The following is a 13,153-nucleotide window of genomic DNA, read 5'->3' on the forward strand; positions in this document are numbered from 1 at the left end:
GACTTTACTTATCTATGGAATCTAAAGAAAAATAAAACAGAAACTGATTCACAGATATAGAGAATAGGCTGAGGTTGCCAGAGAGGAGGGGTGATGGGGGTCTGAATGGAACAGGTGGAGGGATTAAGAAGTACAGACTGGTAGCTACAAAATAGTCATGGGGATGTAAAGTACAGTGTAAGAAACATAGTCAATAATATTGTAATAACTATGCATGGTGCCAGTTGGGTACTGGAAACATTAGGGGGAATACTTTGTAAAATATATGGTTGTCTAATCACTATGCTGTATACCTGAAGCTAATATAAAATGATATTGAATGTAAACTGTAATTAAAAAAATTTAAAACATTCACTCATTTATTTTTAGAGAAAAAGGAAGGGGGAGAGAAAACAAGGGAGAGAAACATTGATGTGAAAGAGAAGTATTGACTGGTTGCCTCTTGTACACAATGCCCAACCAACTGAGCCACATTAGTTAGGGGGTAATTAAAACATTTAAAAAATTACAATTAGAACAAACAAACAAAAAAGTCTGTGGTTTAATTGGCACTGATGTAACAATGTTGGTTTTTCGGTTTCGGAAAATGTATCACAGTGGTGTAAAAGGTTAACATCACAGAAAATGAAATTGGATGCGCATTATACAAAGACTTGTGTAGTATCTTTGCAATTTTTCTGTGAATGTAAAAACAGTAGTTCATTTTAAAAAATCTTTGTAAGTGAGGACAGCACAAAAAGTAGAAAACAGGAACAGGAACACCTCATACATTGAAAATATCAGATGTCAACTATAAAAACTTCTTTAATCTGTATAAGGTTTTCTATTAAAAAAGAAAACCTACTGCAAATAGCTTCTATAATTGTACAATGAGGAAAGCTTTCTCCTCGGGATTAAGCTTAAGATACAGATGATTACTATCATTACTTGTATTCACCATAATACTGGGAATTCTGGCCAAAATAATCAGGCCAGAAAAAGAAATAATAAGTGTAGGGATTAGATTTGTAGAAAAAACTGTCATTATGAATATATTATGTAAATTAATATATATATATATATATATCCATATGTCACCAGAATTAAAAAGAATTTGGCAAAGTTTTAATTTATTTTTATATCTGTATAGCTAGAAGCAGCTAGAAAGTTCATTTTAAATTATGTAGATTTAACAGCCTAATAGTATCATGATATCAAGTATCCATGAATTAATCTAGCAGAAGCATATGACTTCTAGGAAAAAATAGAAATTTTATCTGAAAATATCTAATTAATAGTATACATATACCATATGAATAAGAGAGAAGACACAATATTTTAAAGATGTCAATTCTCTTCTGATTTATTTATCGATTCATTACAATCCAAAAAATAAATTCCAGCAGGATTTTGACAAGCTGGTTTGGACATGGAAAGGGCCAGGGCACTTGGAAGAAGGAGAGATGGAAGATGCACTCTGCCAGGTGTCAATGTTCCTATGAACCTGCCGTCACCATGACAGTGAGCGCGGCACAAGGAGAGACTCTTGTAGGCCAGAGGCAGGGAGAGAGAGCACAGAGCAGACTCCGCACACGTGGCCTTGGGTAATGAAAGGGCAGCAGAGCAGAACAGGGGCCAGAAGTGTGGTTACCTAAACATGGCGCCTCAGAGAAACTGGCAAGAAAAGTGGTACGTCCTTCAAACTGTACCCTGGATGCCAAGAAATCCAGTCTCAGACAAAACAGGAAATGTAAAAAAGAATTCACCCAGATGAGGACGGTGAATGAGGAAAAAATAGAAATTTTATCTGAAAATATCTAATTAATAGTACACATATACCATATGAATAAGGGAGAAGACACAATATTATAAAGATGTCAATTCTCTTCTGATTTATTCATCAATTCATTACAATCCAAAAAATAAATTGCAAAGGTGCAAAGGTCAAGCATGAGTGAGGCGGGCTGCACACCACCGCAGGCAGGAGAGAGTGAAGGAACACAGACACCAACCCACAGGCAGGTTTTCAACCTGCTGGAAAAACCCAGGGGATGAGGAAGACGTTCCCAAAGCACTTAATGTCACGGAAACACCTACATAAATAAAGCAACAGTGAGCAGATGGGCTGATTTGCTAACAAAACGTGGTTTAAAGTTGAGTTTGTAGAGCTGTGGAAGGAAATTAAGACACCCCCCCCCTTCAAAAATAAGCACAATCAACTTTATAAAAAATGAACAAGAAACCAAAAAACTACTAAAAATTACATAATTTTCATAGAAGAAAGGTTTGAGACAACCATCATGAACAGAAAGTAAAAAGCTAGAGATGATTTATTAGGGCCAGATAAATCTGTGAAGGCAAAATAAATTGAGCCTTCCGATGGAAGAAGAGTTTTGCCCCCAATTTAAAAAGAATATGTTTTTGAAGACACTAGATAAGAAGCCTTCCCTGAAGGAAAAGTAGAATTGAGCCTGCCACCTTTGGAACACAAGAACTCTGGTTAAAGACAGAGTGCATGGAATTCGCCAGTAACTTTCAGCATTGCTTTTATTTACTTGTAATACACAGGGTGCACCTATCTTATAAAATCAATACTGTAAGTTTTCACTCTACATTTGAAAGCTTTCATAAGATAGAAGTCACCACAAACAAAATTTAAGAAAAGGAAACTCTATTTATAACTTTCAGAATATTTAGTCGACTCTCCTATATCATCAAAGGTAGGATAATCACAGCAACTGATAATACTGGCTAAAAATAAACCAATAATTCACAGAAGAGGCAATTTAGATGGATAATGGACACAAAAACCTGTTCAATCCCGGTGTAATCAGAGAATGTAAAGTAATTAAATCTGTTTATCTAGCACCTTTACAGAAAGGGAAGTGATTTCATCTGATTCACTCTTGTTAAGAGAATATATTGGTTCAGCTACTTAGAAAGGCAGCTTGGCAGAATCTATAAATAAGTATTAGTGTTCTTTGCCTCAACAATATGATTTTTTTTGGTTATTGACACAAGACAAATTCACATATATATGCAAAAAAGAGAAAACTATATAAATGACCTAAGCATCTGTTAATGAAAGAGAATGGTTTAAAAAATTATGGTATATTGATTCCATGGAGTAGTACGCGGCTGTTAAAAAGAATGAGGGAGATGGATACGTTTATTAAAGCGAAAAGATCTCTCATATATTCGCTGTTCAAATAAGTGCAAATGCAAAATGGCATCTACAATATAATTCCAGTTGTTAAAAAGCAAGACACAAAGTGTGTATCTAGGAAAATAAGTTACATGTATAAATATACAGAAAAAGGTAAGGAGGGCTGTGCCCACAGCAGTCTACAGGACCAGGACCGAGGGCCGCAGGGTATGGGGTGGCCCTTGTTCCCTCTTCATACCAACACGCCGCTGGAAACTTTAGGAGAAAGGATGTAAAATGTAATTCTTTTGTATTAAAAAAGTAAACATTTCTGACCCATTACTGGAAAAAAGATAAGATCTCTGGCCTTTTCCTGGTCAGAAGTATAAGCCACTTCAGAGTAGAAAATCAAAGTACAAATGGAAACACTTGGATTGCTCTGGTTTTGGGTGGCTTGGTCCCCCTACTTTCTTTAGATCAAGACCCCTGGAGGAAGAACCCAGACCCCCAAACAGAAACGAGAATAGGCCCAGTGCTGACCTGTCCCCAGGTCAGGTAGGAGACCAAGGCACCCACTGTTTGAAAATAAGCCATATGTTTACCCTGAATTTTATAATTTCTAATGTACCCTCTTTGAAATGACTTAGGTGAAGGTGGAGGGGGCCTGAGGTAAACAAGAGGATTCAAAAGTTATGAGAAAATAACCAATTGCTGCCTCAAAACATTAAGAAGCACAACTGAGTCCAGATGAGCAATCGGCTGAGCAGCAGGGCTGCGGCAGCTGCGCTCACACAAGTAGCCGTCCCTCTGCAGGTGAAAGATCCAATTTCCTCATCATATATTTCTGCATTTCATTACACTGCACGTGGGTGTTCTTGTAAACCAGGGCTAAGGTCAGTGGTTAGATGAGAGTCTAATGACGGACACTAAAGCAGTGGCACAGACGGAGCGAAAGTTAAAGGGAGAAAGACACTGACCTGGTACAGAGGTTGCTGCCCCCACTGGCCATGATCCTGCCCTGGGCCCTGCCTGGGCCTGGAGCCTGGTCTTTGATCCCTCCTGTGTTCCCAGCCTGGTTTCAGTGTGGCTGAGCAGCCATGAGCAGGAAGTGTGTAACGGGCTCACCCAGACAGGGCTCCACCCAAAAGGGGAAAATGGAAGTGAAAGTAACTTTCCGAGTGTTGTCAGACATGTCTCCCTCCTCCAGCAGCCAGACTTGGTTTTCAGCCATCAGGACATGTGGCAGCAGGAAAGTGCTTAACCCCTGTAAGGTGTTTGGTGTTCCCTCCATGGAGGACAAAGAGGGATAGTCAGGACTCGGAGGGCCGGGGGTGGGGGACACCCAGCAATGAGGAGGACCAGCCCCCAGAAGTCCCCCTGTTTGTGCAGACACCAAAAAACAAGGAAGTAGCCCGAGTTACAGGAGGAGCTGAAAACCTGGAAAGCAGGAGAAGCAGTGACTAAGGAGGGGACCTGAGGATTCACAGGCAGGAGGAAGCTGCAGCAGCAACAGCAACCACTGGGTAGAGGATGAAGCCCAGAGGCACCTCTATGGATGCAGGAATGAAGAGGGAGGGGCACCTGGGCCCCAAGAGGAAACACTCAGGCCCTGCACCAATGTCCCCTTCTAGGAGGTGGCCCATCAACCAGCAGGGCTCCTGGTATCCCTGCCCTCTGTTCTTGTGGGGACATTCAGGCTGGGAGTTCTGTGAAAGGTGAGTCTGTTCCCTGGGCCTCATCTTGCTAGAGAGGCCTGGGCTCTGTGCTCCTCCAAGGCCAAGTGCACAGGGAGAGAAGACTCTGTGTGTGTGTGTGTGTGTGTGTGCGTGTGTGTGTGTGTGTGGTTGATTGGAGGAGCATGAGGTCTTGTGGCTAAGTCCAGTTCTGGAGGGCAGGTTTAGGAATTTTGGGGGGGGCACACATCTGAACCATGTTTTCTGATTCAGCTTTTATCAGGATGAAAGCTGGTATTCTGATTCCCATTTGTCTCAACTTTTTGTCTGTTAGTTGGTTTGGAACTCCGGCTGTGGAAAGACAAGTGTTTTGGGGCCCACCAACACCTTACAGGGGTTAAGCACTTGGATTGGTATGTCTTGCTTCTTGAGTTCTCCTCTTTTGTGCCCCAGAGGAGTAAAGAGGATGGCAGTCATACCCCCTGCGATTACACAGCTGTATAGTCTTCATGGCACTTGGTGATAATATTTTACTTTTGGGGGGCTGGGGTGAGGTGGAACCCCCTTCTCCTACTTAGTAGAACCTTAGTGACTTGGCTTAGCAGTGGTACATCGGTGGACTCCCGAGTCTTCCTACAAAGTTTGTAAGAATTGGGGGGATTATTGGAGATGAGAGGTGATGATTTCTATAGAGAAGGCATTGAGTCCTTGGAAAGGGGTGGGAAGAGGAGAAAGAATAGGTTAAGACGTGAGGGTTATAGGGGGCGAGAAAGAGAAGGGGACCATTGGGGAACACAAAAGTCTACTTGGGTCACATTCAAGGGTCTAGAGGCCATCCATGAGAAACACCCTGAGGAAGCCTACAGTCCTTGCGCAGCCCGAGGAAAGAGCTGGCCCAGGGCCTCATGGCTGGTTCCAGCCCAGAATTGCTACCATCACTCTCATACCTTCATTGGGAACCCTGGTCTTCACTTCAGGGGAGGTTAGTGACTGGCATCTGCATGCACAAAAGAACGAGGACTGATTTGCCTGGTGAGATGCTGCTGGACAGCATCCCACTCCCCGTGCCCTCTGAAACCACCTCATGCCTCTCTCCCATGACCATCCAGCCCCAGACACATTGTGTAGACACAAACCAAAGGACTGCCATCACGTTTCTCGTTTTAGCACCCAAGTGGCCCATTACCGAGGGCTGGGTAGTCCTTTCCTCTCCAATGTGGCTCCAGCCACGTCTGTACTTCCCTCTAGGTGGTCCAGAGTGGTATTACTGTCTCCTTAGAACTGGGTTTTGCTGCCTGTTCAGGGAAGCTGAAACTAACAATCCCTTTCCTCTGAAGACAGTCTATCTAAACCCCCGCGAATTAGCAATAGAAGCACTATTATTTCCATCTAAATAAAGGTGAAATGATGTAAGGATTGGGTTCTGAGATAATTTTGATATTTGGCGGTTCACGAGCACAAAAATGAGCTTATGACCTGGACAGAGAAGTCTCTGTTCAAAATTGAGAAAGGTCCTGAGATTGTGGCCCCTACTATCCCCTGGCAGCTCCTCGGTTTCCCAGAGAGCTTCAGTCTGCCCCGGGAGCCCCAGGGTGACCCTGCCTTCTCCACCTTCCTGGAGACAGGACAGCTCAAACCTGCTCCTCCACGGAGCAGACTTCCTAGGGTGCACACGCTGCAATCATTCTGAGGTCTCTCCCAGGGCATGTTGATTTTACTCCAAGGTGAGCCATTTAAAGCAATTAAAATTGCTAAACAAGTTTCAGAAATGAATAGCATAACACAAATGTTTAAGAGAAAATGTGAGACCACAAAGAAGGTGTGGGCTGCATGCAGACTCCAGCCAATACCTGACACTCCCCAACCCCCACCTCCCTGGGGGATTGTGTTCACCGTCCTCCACCATTAGGGCTCTCTGCCTCCTGGAGGATGGGAATCTGAATGTCTTGGTTTCACCCAGTTATTACTGACTTAGATGTCCAACAGCTTGACTGGAAAAATAAAGGTTGACCTTTTATGGGGCCCACTATGTTTTTAAAACATTTTAAATTGTTGTTCAATTACAGTTGTCCCCATTTCCACGCCCCACTCCATTACTCTCCCTGCCCTACCCATCCCCCACGTTTAATAATCTGGAAATCTTGGTGGAATCTCCTAAGTGTTTCATAAGGGAGTCCCCACGGGCACCTGCTGCCATCACTGGCAGGCCTGGGACCAGGCAGTTCCGGGTCATACTTACACCATAAGAAAAAAGCAGGTCTGTAGGTGTCAGCCCTGGGCTCAGGAAGGGGGAGGAATGTTTCTTGGGCTGGGCACCGCTGGGAGCAGGGATGCACCAGGGAAGGAGGCGGTTGAATTAACACGGAAGCCTTTGCAGAGTCCTCACTCCTAATATTGCTCCAAATCCCCCTCCACCTTTCATCCATTACTAATTGTGATGACCTGGAATGGTTTCCTGGGCTGTCCTGGACCTTAGGATGGCCACGTGATGCATGGGTAGCAAGGAAAGATGTACACTCGGTGGCTCATTCTGATCATCTCCACTCAGCCCACAGAAGGACCCCATTGGGCGGTGGCCTTCTCTTACTTTGGCTTGTAAGAGGGTGCCTCTGTCGAGCGGAGCATCCGCGTTGGGGACCTCAGGGTTGCTGAAGATAACGGAAACAGTGCAGACGGCAAGCGCGGCTCCATGAAGACTCAGTGGTTGTGAGACAGGAGGTGGGATGTGATAAGGAGGAGCCACCATGGGGAAAGGACAAGTTGAATCGTCCCTGCACAGAAGGACTCAGAGGGATACGTGCACAGAGGGATTCTGATAGGGCTCTGCACCCCTAGCACATTTCTAGTGTAAACAGTAATGTAAACAGAGTCACTTTAGAACAGAGCTGGAACCTCCAGGCCAGAGGCACTGCCTTGCAAGCCCGAAACCTCAAACCTTTGGGTGTTAAAAAGCAGGGCAGAATGACCTTTGAACTGAGCAAAGCAAACTTGTGTCCCAGTGAGCTGTTTGGAAAGATAACAATAAAGCATTATTATGACTACTGGACTGAAGATTAAACACATCGTTTAGCCCCGGCTGGTGCAGCTCAGTGGATTGAGTGCCAGCCTGCAAACCAAAGGGTTGCTGGTTTGATTTGCAGTCAGGGCACATGCCTGGGTTGTAGGTCAGGTCCCCAGTAGGGGGTGCATGAGAGACATATCGCTGTTTCTTTCTCTCTTTCTCCCTCCTTTCGCCTCTAAAAATAAATAAATAAAACCTGTAACAAAACATTGTTTAGAATTAACATCACTATGTTATCTGCACTGCTAGAAATGCCTGTCTTTTATTGATGCAATGGTGCCTCTTTTTCTCATAAATACCTCTTGTCTCTCCTATCAGAACATTATTTGGGGTTCTGCCTGAATTAATGATTCCCGAATAGCTATTCTTAGTGACTTCGATAAATGTTTGGTGGCTGTCATTTGAAAAGGCCTTTTTGTTTTAGGTTAACACTAGCAAGGCCAAGGCACCCCTGCTGACCATTGTCTGGAGTGATGGACAGCGGAGGGGTGGGGCCTACTTTACCCACAAGAGCTCTTGCTGGACACTGTGATGGTTGGGAGACAGCTGACATGAAACATCCTGGGCCCTCCGAGAGCATTTGTGCCCAGGACAAAGTCCTGCACAACGGGGGAGGTGGGCCTTCCTAGACCATCAGCTATGACAGCTCTGGCCAAGGGGAAACCCCAAACTGAGTTCTCCCTCAGAGCCAAGTCCTGCGCCTCCCCTGCCCCCCACGATGTCCGTGTTTCTCATGTTACACATGCTGTGCCCAGGAGTCCCACAGGCATCTCAGAGGGGCCCAGCACAGTAGGCACAGGATAGCTATGTGGGACTGGCCAGGTCATAAAGTGGCCCTATGTGCCCATAAACATGACCCTGGAGCTCCTCCAGGTCCTGCTGGGCAACTTATGTCTCACCTTGGAATGAGGCTTGTCAGGCGCAGGTGGCCTCTGGGGTCACCACGTACAGTAGCTTAACAGACAGGACCACAACCAGCATGGCCGGGCTGGTTTCTCAGATAATTACACTGAAGTCGAAAACTCTGCCATCTTATTTTATTTGGGGGCACAAAGGGAATAGAAGGAAAGTTCCCTGGTGGTCAGATGCCATTTCCTCAGATACTAACCATTTGAGAACAACCAGTGGGTTGTCTAGTGGATGACACCCTTCCTTCCACAGAGAAGACCTCTCTGCCCTCTGCATGCATGCCATCTGTATACATGCCATCTGTAGTCCATGAAACTCCCTCCCCTGAGACGTTCTGCTGACTCTGGAGCCATGGTGAGTGAGGAGCTCATATACCCAAGAGCCTGGATTCCAGGCGGAGCTGTTATGACCATAATGATTCCCTCGAGCTGTGCCTGCACAGACCAAATATTGGACAGTGTCCTCGGCCACTGGGGTGCTTGGGCAGGTTGGGCTCGGAGCCACCACTTACCATCAGACGATGGTACAATGTAGTGTTACCGAGCAGACTGGAGCCCATCCTGGACGACCCAACAAATAAAGCCGGCAAAAACAGGTCTTGATTTAGAGTCCAACCTTGACAGAGCTTAGAGCACCCCAGTTCGGAGCCCTCCTTCTCCACGAGACCCAGCACTTCTCATACTCCCCACCAGGGTACAGGGCAAGGCATCCTCAGGTTCTTATCTTAAGCCGGCTGCGCAAACGGTTCCCCAGTCCCTCTGGAAGGTACCAGAGTTGCCATCCTCACACAGCAGCTGTCTCCTTCAGGATGTGTGGCACGTTGTCACCAGCCTCCATGTAATTGTCCAGAAAAGGTACAAGTCCTGAGAGTCCAGGTAAAACCCAGGTAGGTGTAGCAGATCAGGATCTTGCAAGGAAGCCCTTTGCAGCTCTGCAGTCAGCTAGAGCAGGCACGGTCACATCCGCAGCATTTCCTTTCTCATTAGACCAGACCACATGGCCTCTTTCCTCGGTATAAACTACACAGCCGCTTGCTTACTTCTCCCTTCTCACTGCCCTCTTTCAAACTGCACGGCAAAAATCCCTTACTACGGACAGCACGCCTTCTCCCTCACTACTACTTCTCCCAAGGCCAAGAGAGAAAACCGCTGCTGCGCTTCAGTGTAAATGCTCATCCTGCAGCTCCTCCGTAACCCCACTCCCGACTCCTCCCACAGCGGGTAACATCGGCCCGTTCCCTGTATCTTCTGCCTTTCTCCGGCTGCCATCGTTACTACAGGTAGGAGTGGCCCTGTGATGCACAGCGAACTGCCCCCTGCTTTTCAGACAGCTGCTGAAACCCAGGATCCGCCTCCCAGTTTAACGGCTTAACGCATGTGCAGTAGCTCCCAGGCTAAATCACAAGCCTGAGTGCATTCAGAAAGTCACGCCCACTTCCCTTGCTTCAAGCCTGCTGCCACAGCTTTTTAACATAACTATGAAGCTAGCCCAGTTGCCATAGTTACACAAAATCTGCCAATTGCTGTGCCGCTTCTCCCATACCCCAAAGCAGGTTAGTAGGGGTTTACTCTGTTTTGGGGGGAACCTCTAGCTCAACACTCCATTTTAATAGGAGCCCAGGGAGTCATATTTCCTGAATAGGCAAAAGTCAACAGAACCAGCCAGCTCCTGTACACACTCTTGGCTGCACGCAGTGACAGACTTGGCCAAGACTTCTGAGAGCAGACATGTCCATAGGCCTGCAGAGTGCATCTTCCATGGTCCTAGTCACCATTCTCAGAGACCCTGAGGAGTGGCCACAGACAGCAGACAAGCCAGGAGCTGGGGCTGTGTCTTTACACAGCAAAGAACTGTGCTCCCGACCCTGGGGTTCTGAGCCTTCCTCCCCATCCAGACACAGGCAACTGTGGCTGAGCCCTTGCGGGTGGAGGATATGAGATGTGGTACTGTACCGAACAACAGGTCCAAGGGGGGAGGCAATACTTGGCCCACCGAGGGATGCCAAAAATTGCTTCAGAAAACAGAGGCCCCTCCCAAGGACGGTATACTAATATCTATTGGGCTCTTCTGTCCACCGCCAATTGGAAAGACATCTCTCAATGCCAGAGATTTGTGAAAAGGAAACAAAATGTTTATTTAATGCTATTCAGGCCTAATGCCTTCCTTAAAATTTTAAAGTCTTTAAGGGTATACACCTACACACACACACACACACAGTGCTCCCTTCTCCCTCTGTCCCAACTCTGGGTACCGTAAATCAGGAAAAGAGCACATGTCCATTTTTCAGGTCGCTGGCTGGCACTGTGAGCTGTGTTGCCTGTCCAGGCGGGATCTCCAATTAATCCAAAGTCATGCAGCACCTTCCACTGGCAAGAGTTCTTTGTACCAAGTTCCAGTCAAAGTCTCTCCTGCTTTCCAGGCCACTCGGCCAAAGGAGCGCCCCAAAGCCGTGTGGGCCTCTTCTATACCAAAGCTGCAGGAGTCCGCACTCCACCAAAAGCACGTGTCTTTCTTCCTCACTTGGCCACAGGGATCTCCATTCTGGCAAAACTGTGTGGTTTTCCCTTTTCACCTGGGCAAGAGGGGGGTCTTAACTCTGTTGAAACTGCATGGCTCTCTCTCCTAATGGCTACAGGGGTCTACATCTTTCCAAAAACAGCATGGCTCTCCCCCTCACCTAGCCAAGAGGGGGTCTTTACTCTGCTAAAGCCACATGGCTCTCACTCAGGGACTGTCTCAGAGCATCAACCCCCAGTTACATCTTGGGTACAAGCCACTCACTTCTCCCTCGCTCAAACACAGCTATTTAACATATCTATGAAACCAGTTAAAGGTTATAGATATGTTAAATGACCATTCCAGAGATTAGCTGCAAAACTGTTGCTATGCAAAACAACTCTCAATGGCCCTGCTCCATTTTCCCCTTCCCCCAACTGATACCTGGGGGTGGGAGATGAGGACATCTTATATGTCTCTGCAATATTTCCTGGATACTCTGAGCTCTGGACCCCATTCCAAATCCTTTTTCTGCTCCCCCCGCCCCACCCCCGGCTGCACCCTGTATCAGTACTACCTACCTCTCCCCACCCCCCAGCGGCTCTGGCAGAATGCAACAAAAGGTGTCAGACAAGGGACTCGGCGTAGCTGCCAGCCCTGTCCCTGAGCACTTCACACCCTGGTTCCCAGCTAAGGTATGGGTGAGGTTACCACTATATAAACACAGAATGCACTGCTTTGTATGAACCAGCGTGGGCTCTCTGTCACTCACACCATGGACTCAGGGGAACACTTGATTGAACATTTCAGAAATTCTAGTTTTAGTGAAAATTGGGAACAAGTGGTTTCATGTCAGATAAAAAACTTCAGACCAGCTGATCTGAGCAGAAGTGCCAGCTGGTGGTCTGACAAGTTTCCGATGAACTACATCGTTCTGTACAGCCCCTATATTATTGTTGTGTTTGGGGGGAACAGCAGAAAGTGTCCTCAGGCTGAGTCTGTCTTTGCCAGTAATTTATTTAACACAGGTTTCCTGTGGGAATTTCACAAGCCAATAACATACAGGATACTATCTTTCAATAAGCAAAATAAAGAAAGAACATAGTCCAAACAAATGACAACCCTGCTATTTGAGGCACGGAGAGATGAAGGAATAAAGTTCCAATTTAATATGAGGCGTGCCTTTTTCCATCAGGAGGCACTCAGGGGAGCTGGCCTCTAACCGAATAGCTCGTGTCTAGCTGCCAGCACAAAAGAAAAAGCCCCCTGTTGCTAGAACACGTTGCTGGGAAACAAAGACTCTAGTGTTGGTAGGCAGGCTGACGTCTGTCCTGGTCCAGTGCCGCTGCACTGTTTATCATGACTCTCCGCCAAGAGTGCATAGAGAATACCCCAAGGGCTTTGGGGGAGTTTTTAGGATTGTGAAGCATTGCCTCACTGAAGTGAAAATCTCAGAGTCCTCACAAACTCTCATTATGAATAGTCTCAGTGTCCCCTTGCCAGAGTGCCTTTCCACATGTTCTTGCTGATTTGTCCCCCTCAGAAGGGACCCTCAGCTACTGGACTGCTGACTGCTTATCAGTGACAGTCGATGGAGAATGACAGCATCCTGGTATGACTTACTTCATTCTTACCACAAAGTAACTTTTTTTTGTCTTTGTCATAAATAGGTGGATCAAAACAACTTCATTTCAGTAATAAACAAATGGATCTGAACCATATTAAACCAATACACAGCAACTGCTATGTCCAGGCTGCGACCCGATTTACTAACTACGCAGCTTAATTGAGGGATCTCACAAGAATCTGAACAGGATCAGCTCACTGTTTACATGGCTTGTTTCAAATTTCACACCGTCTCCTCTGCTGCTCAGACCCCAGTTCAGGCTC

General features: G+C 46.2%; 1 protein-coding gene across 5 annotated transcripts in view; it reads right to left on the reverse strand.

Moving 5' to 3' along the window:
• SP100 (SP100 nuclear antigen) overlaps nucleotides 1-10,104 on the reverse strand; it is an 84,126-nt gene extending 74,022 nt beyond the window's left edge. For 2 of the 5 annotated variants that reach the window (XM_037063562.1, XM_037063560.1), the window contains exons 1-2: nucleotides 9,279-10,103; nucleotides 4,102-4,259 (exon numbers count right to left, since the gene is read on the reverse strand). In XM_037063562.1, the coding sequence (XP_036919457.1) occupies nucleotides 4,102-4,133 (32 nt within the window). In that variant the 5' untranslated portion in view covers nucleotides 4,134-4,259; nucleotides 9,279-10,103. Of the gene's footprint in view, nucleotides 1-4,101; nucleotides 4,260-9,278 lie in introns of all 5 variants that reach the window. The other 3 variants (XM_037063563.1, XM_037063565.1, XM_037063564.1) reach the window with 2 other exon arrangements.
• Between the last annotated feature and the right edge of the window lie 3,049 nt (nucleotides 10,105-13,153).

Source organism: Sturnira hondurensis, unplaced genomic scaffold (genome assembly GCF_014824575.4).
Source record: "Sturnira hondurensis isolate 20B ecotype Veracruz unplaced genomic scaffold, ASM1482457v3 Scaffold0014615, whole genome shotgun sequence".
In the NCBI taxonomy this organism is placed as follows: Eukaryota; Metazoa; Chordata; class Mammalia; order Chiroptera; family Phyllostomidae; genus Sturnira; species Sturnira hondurensis.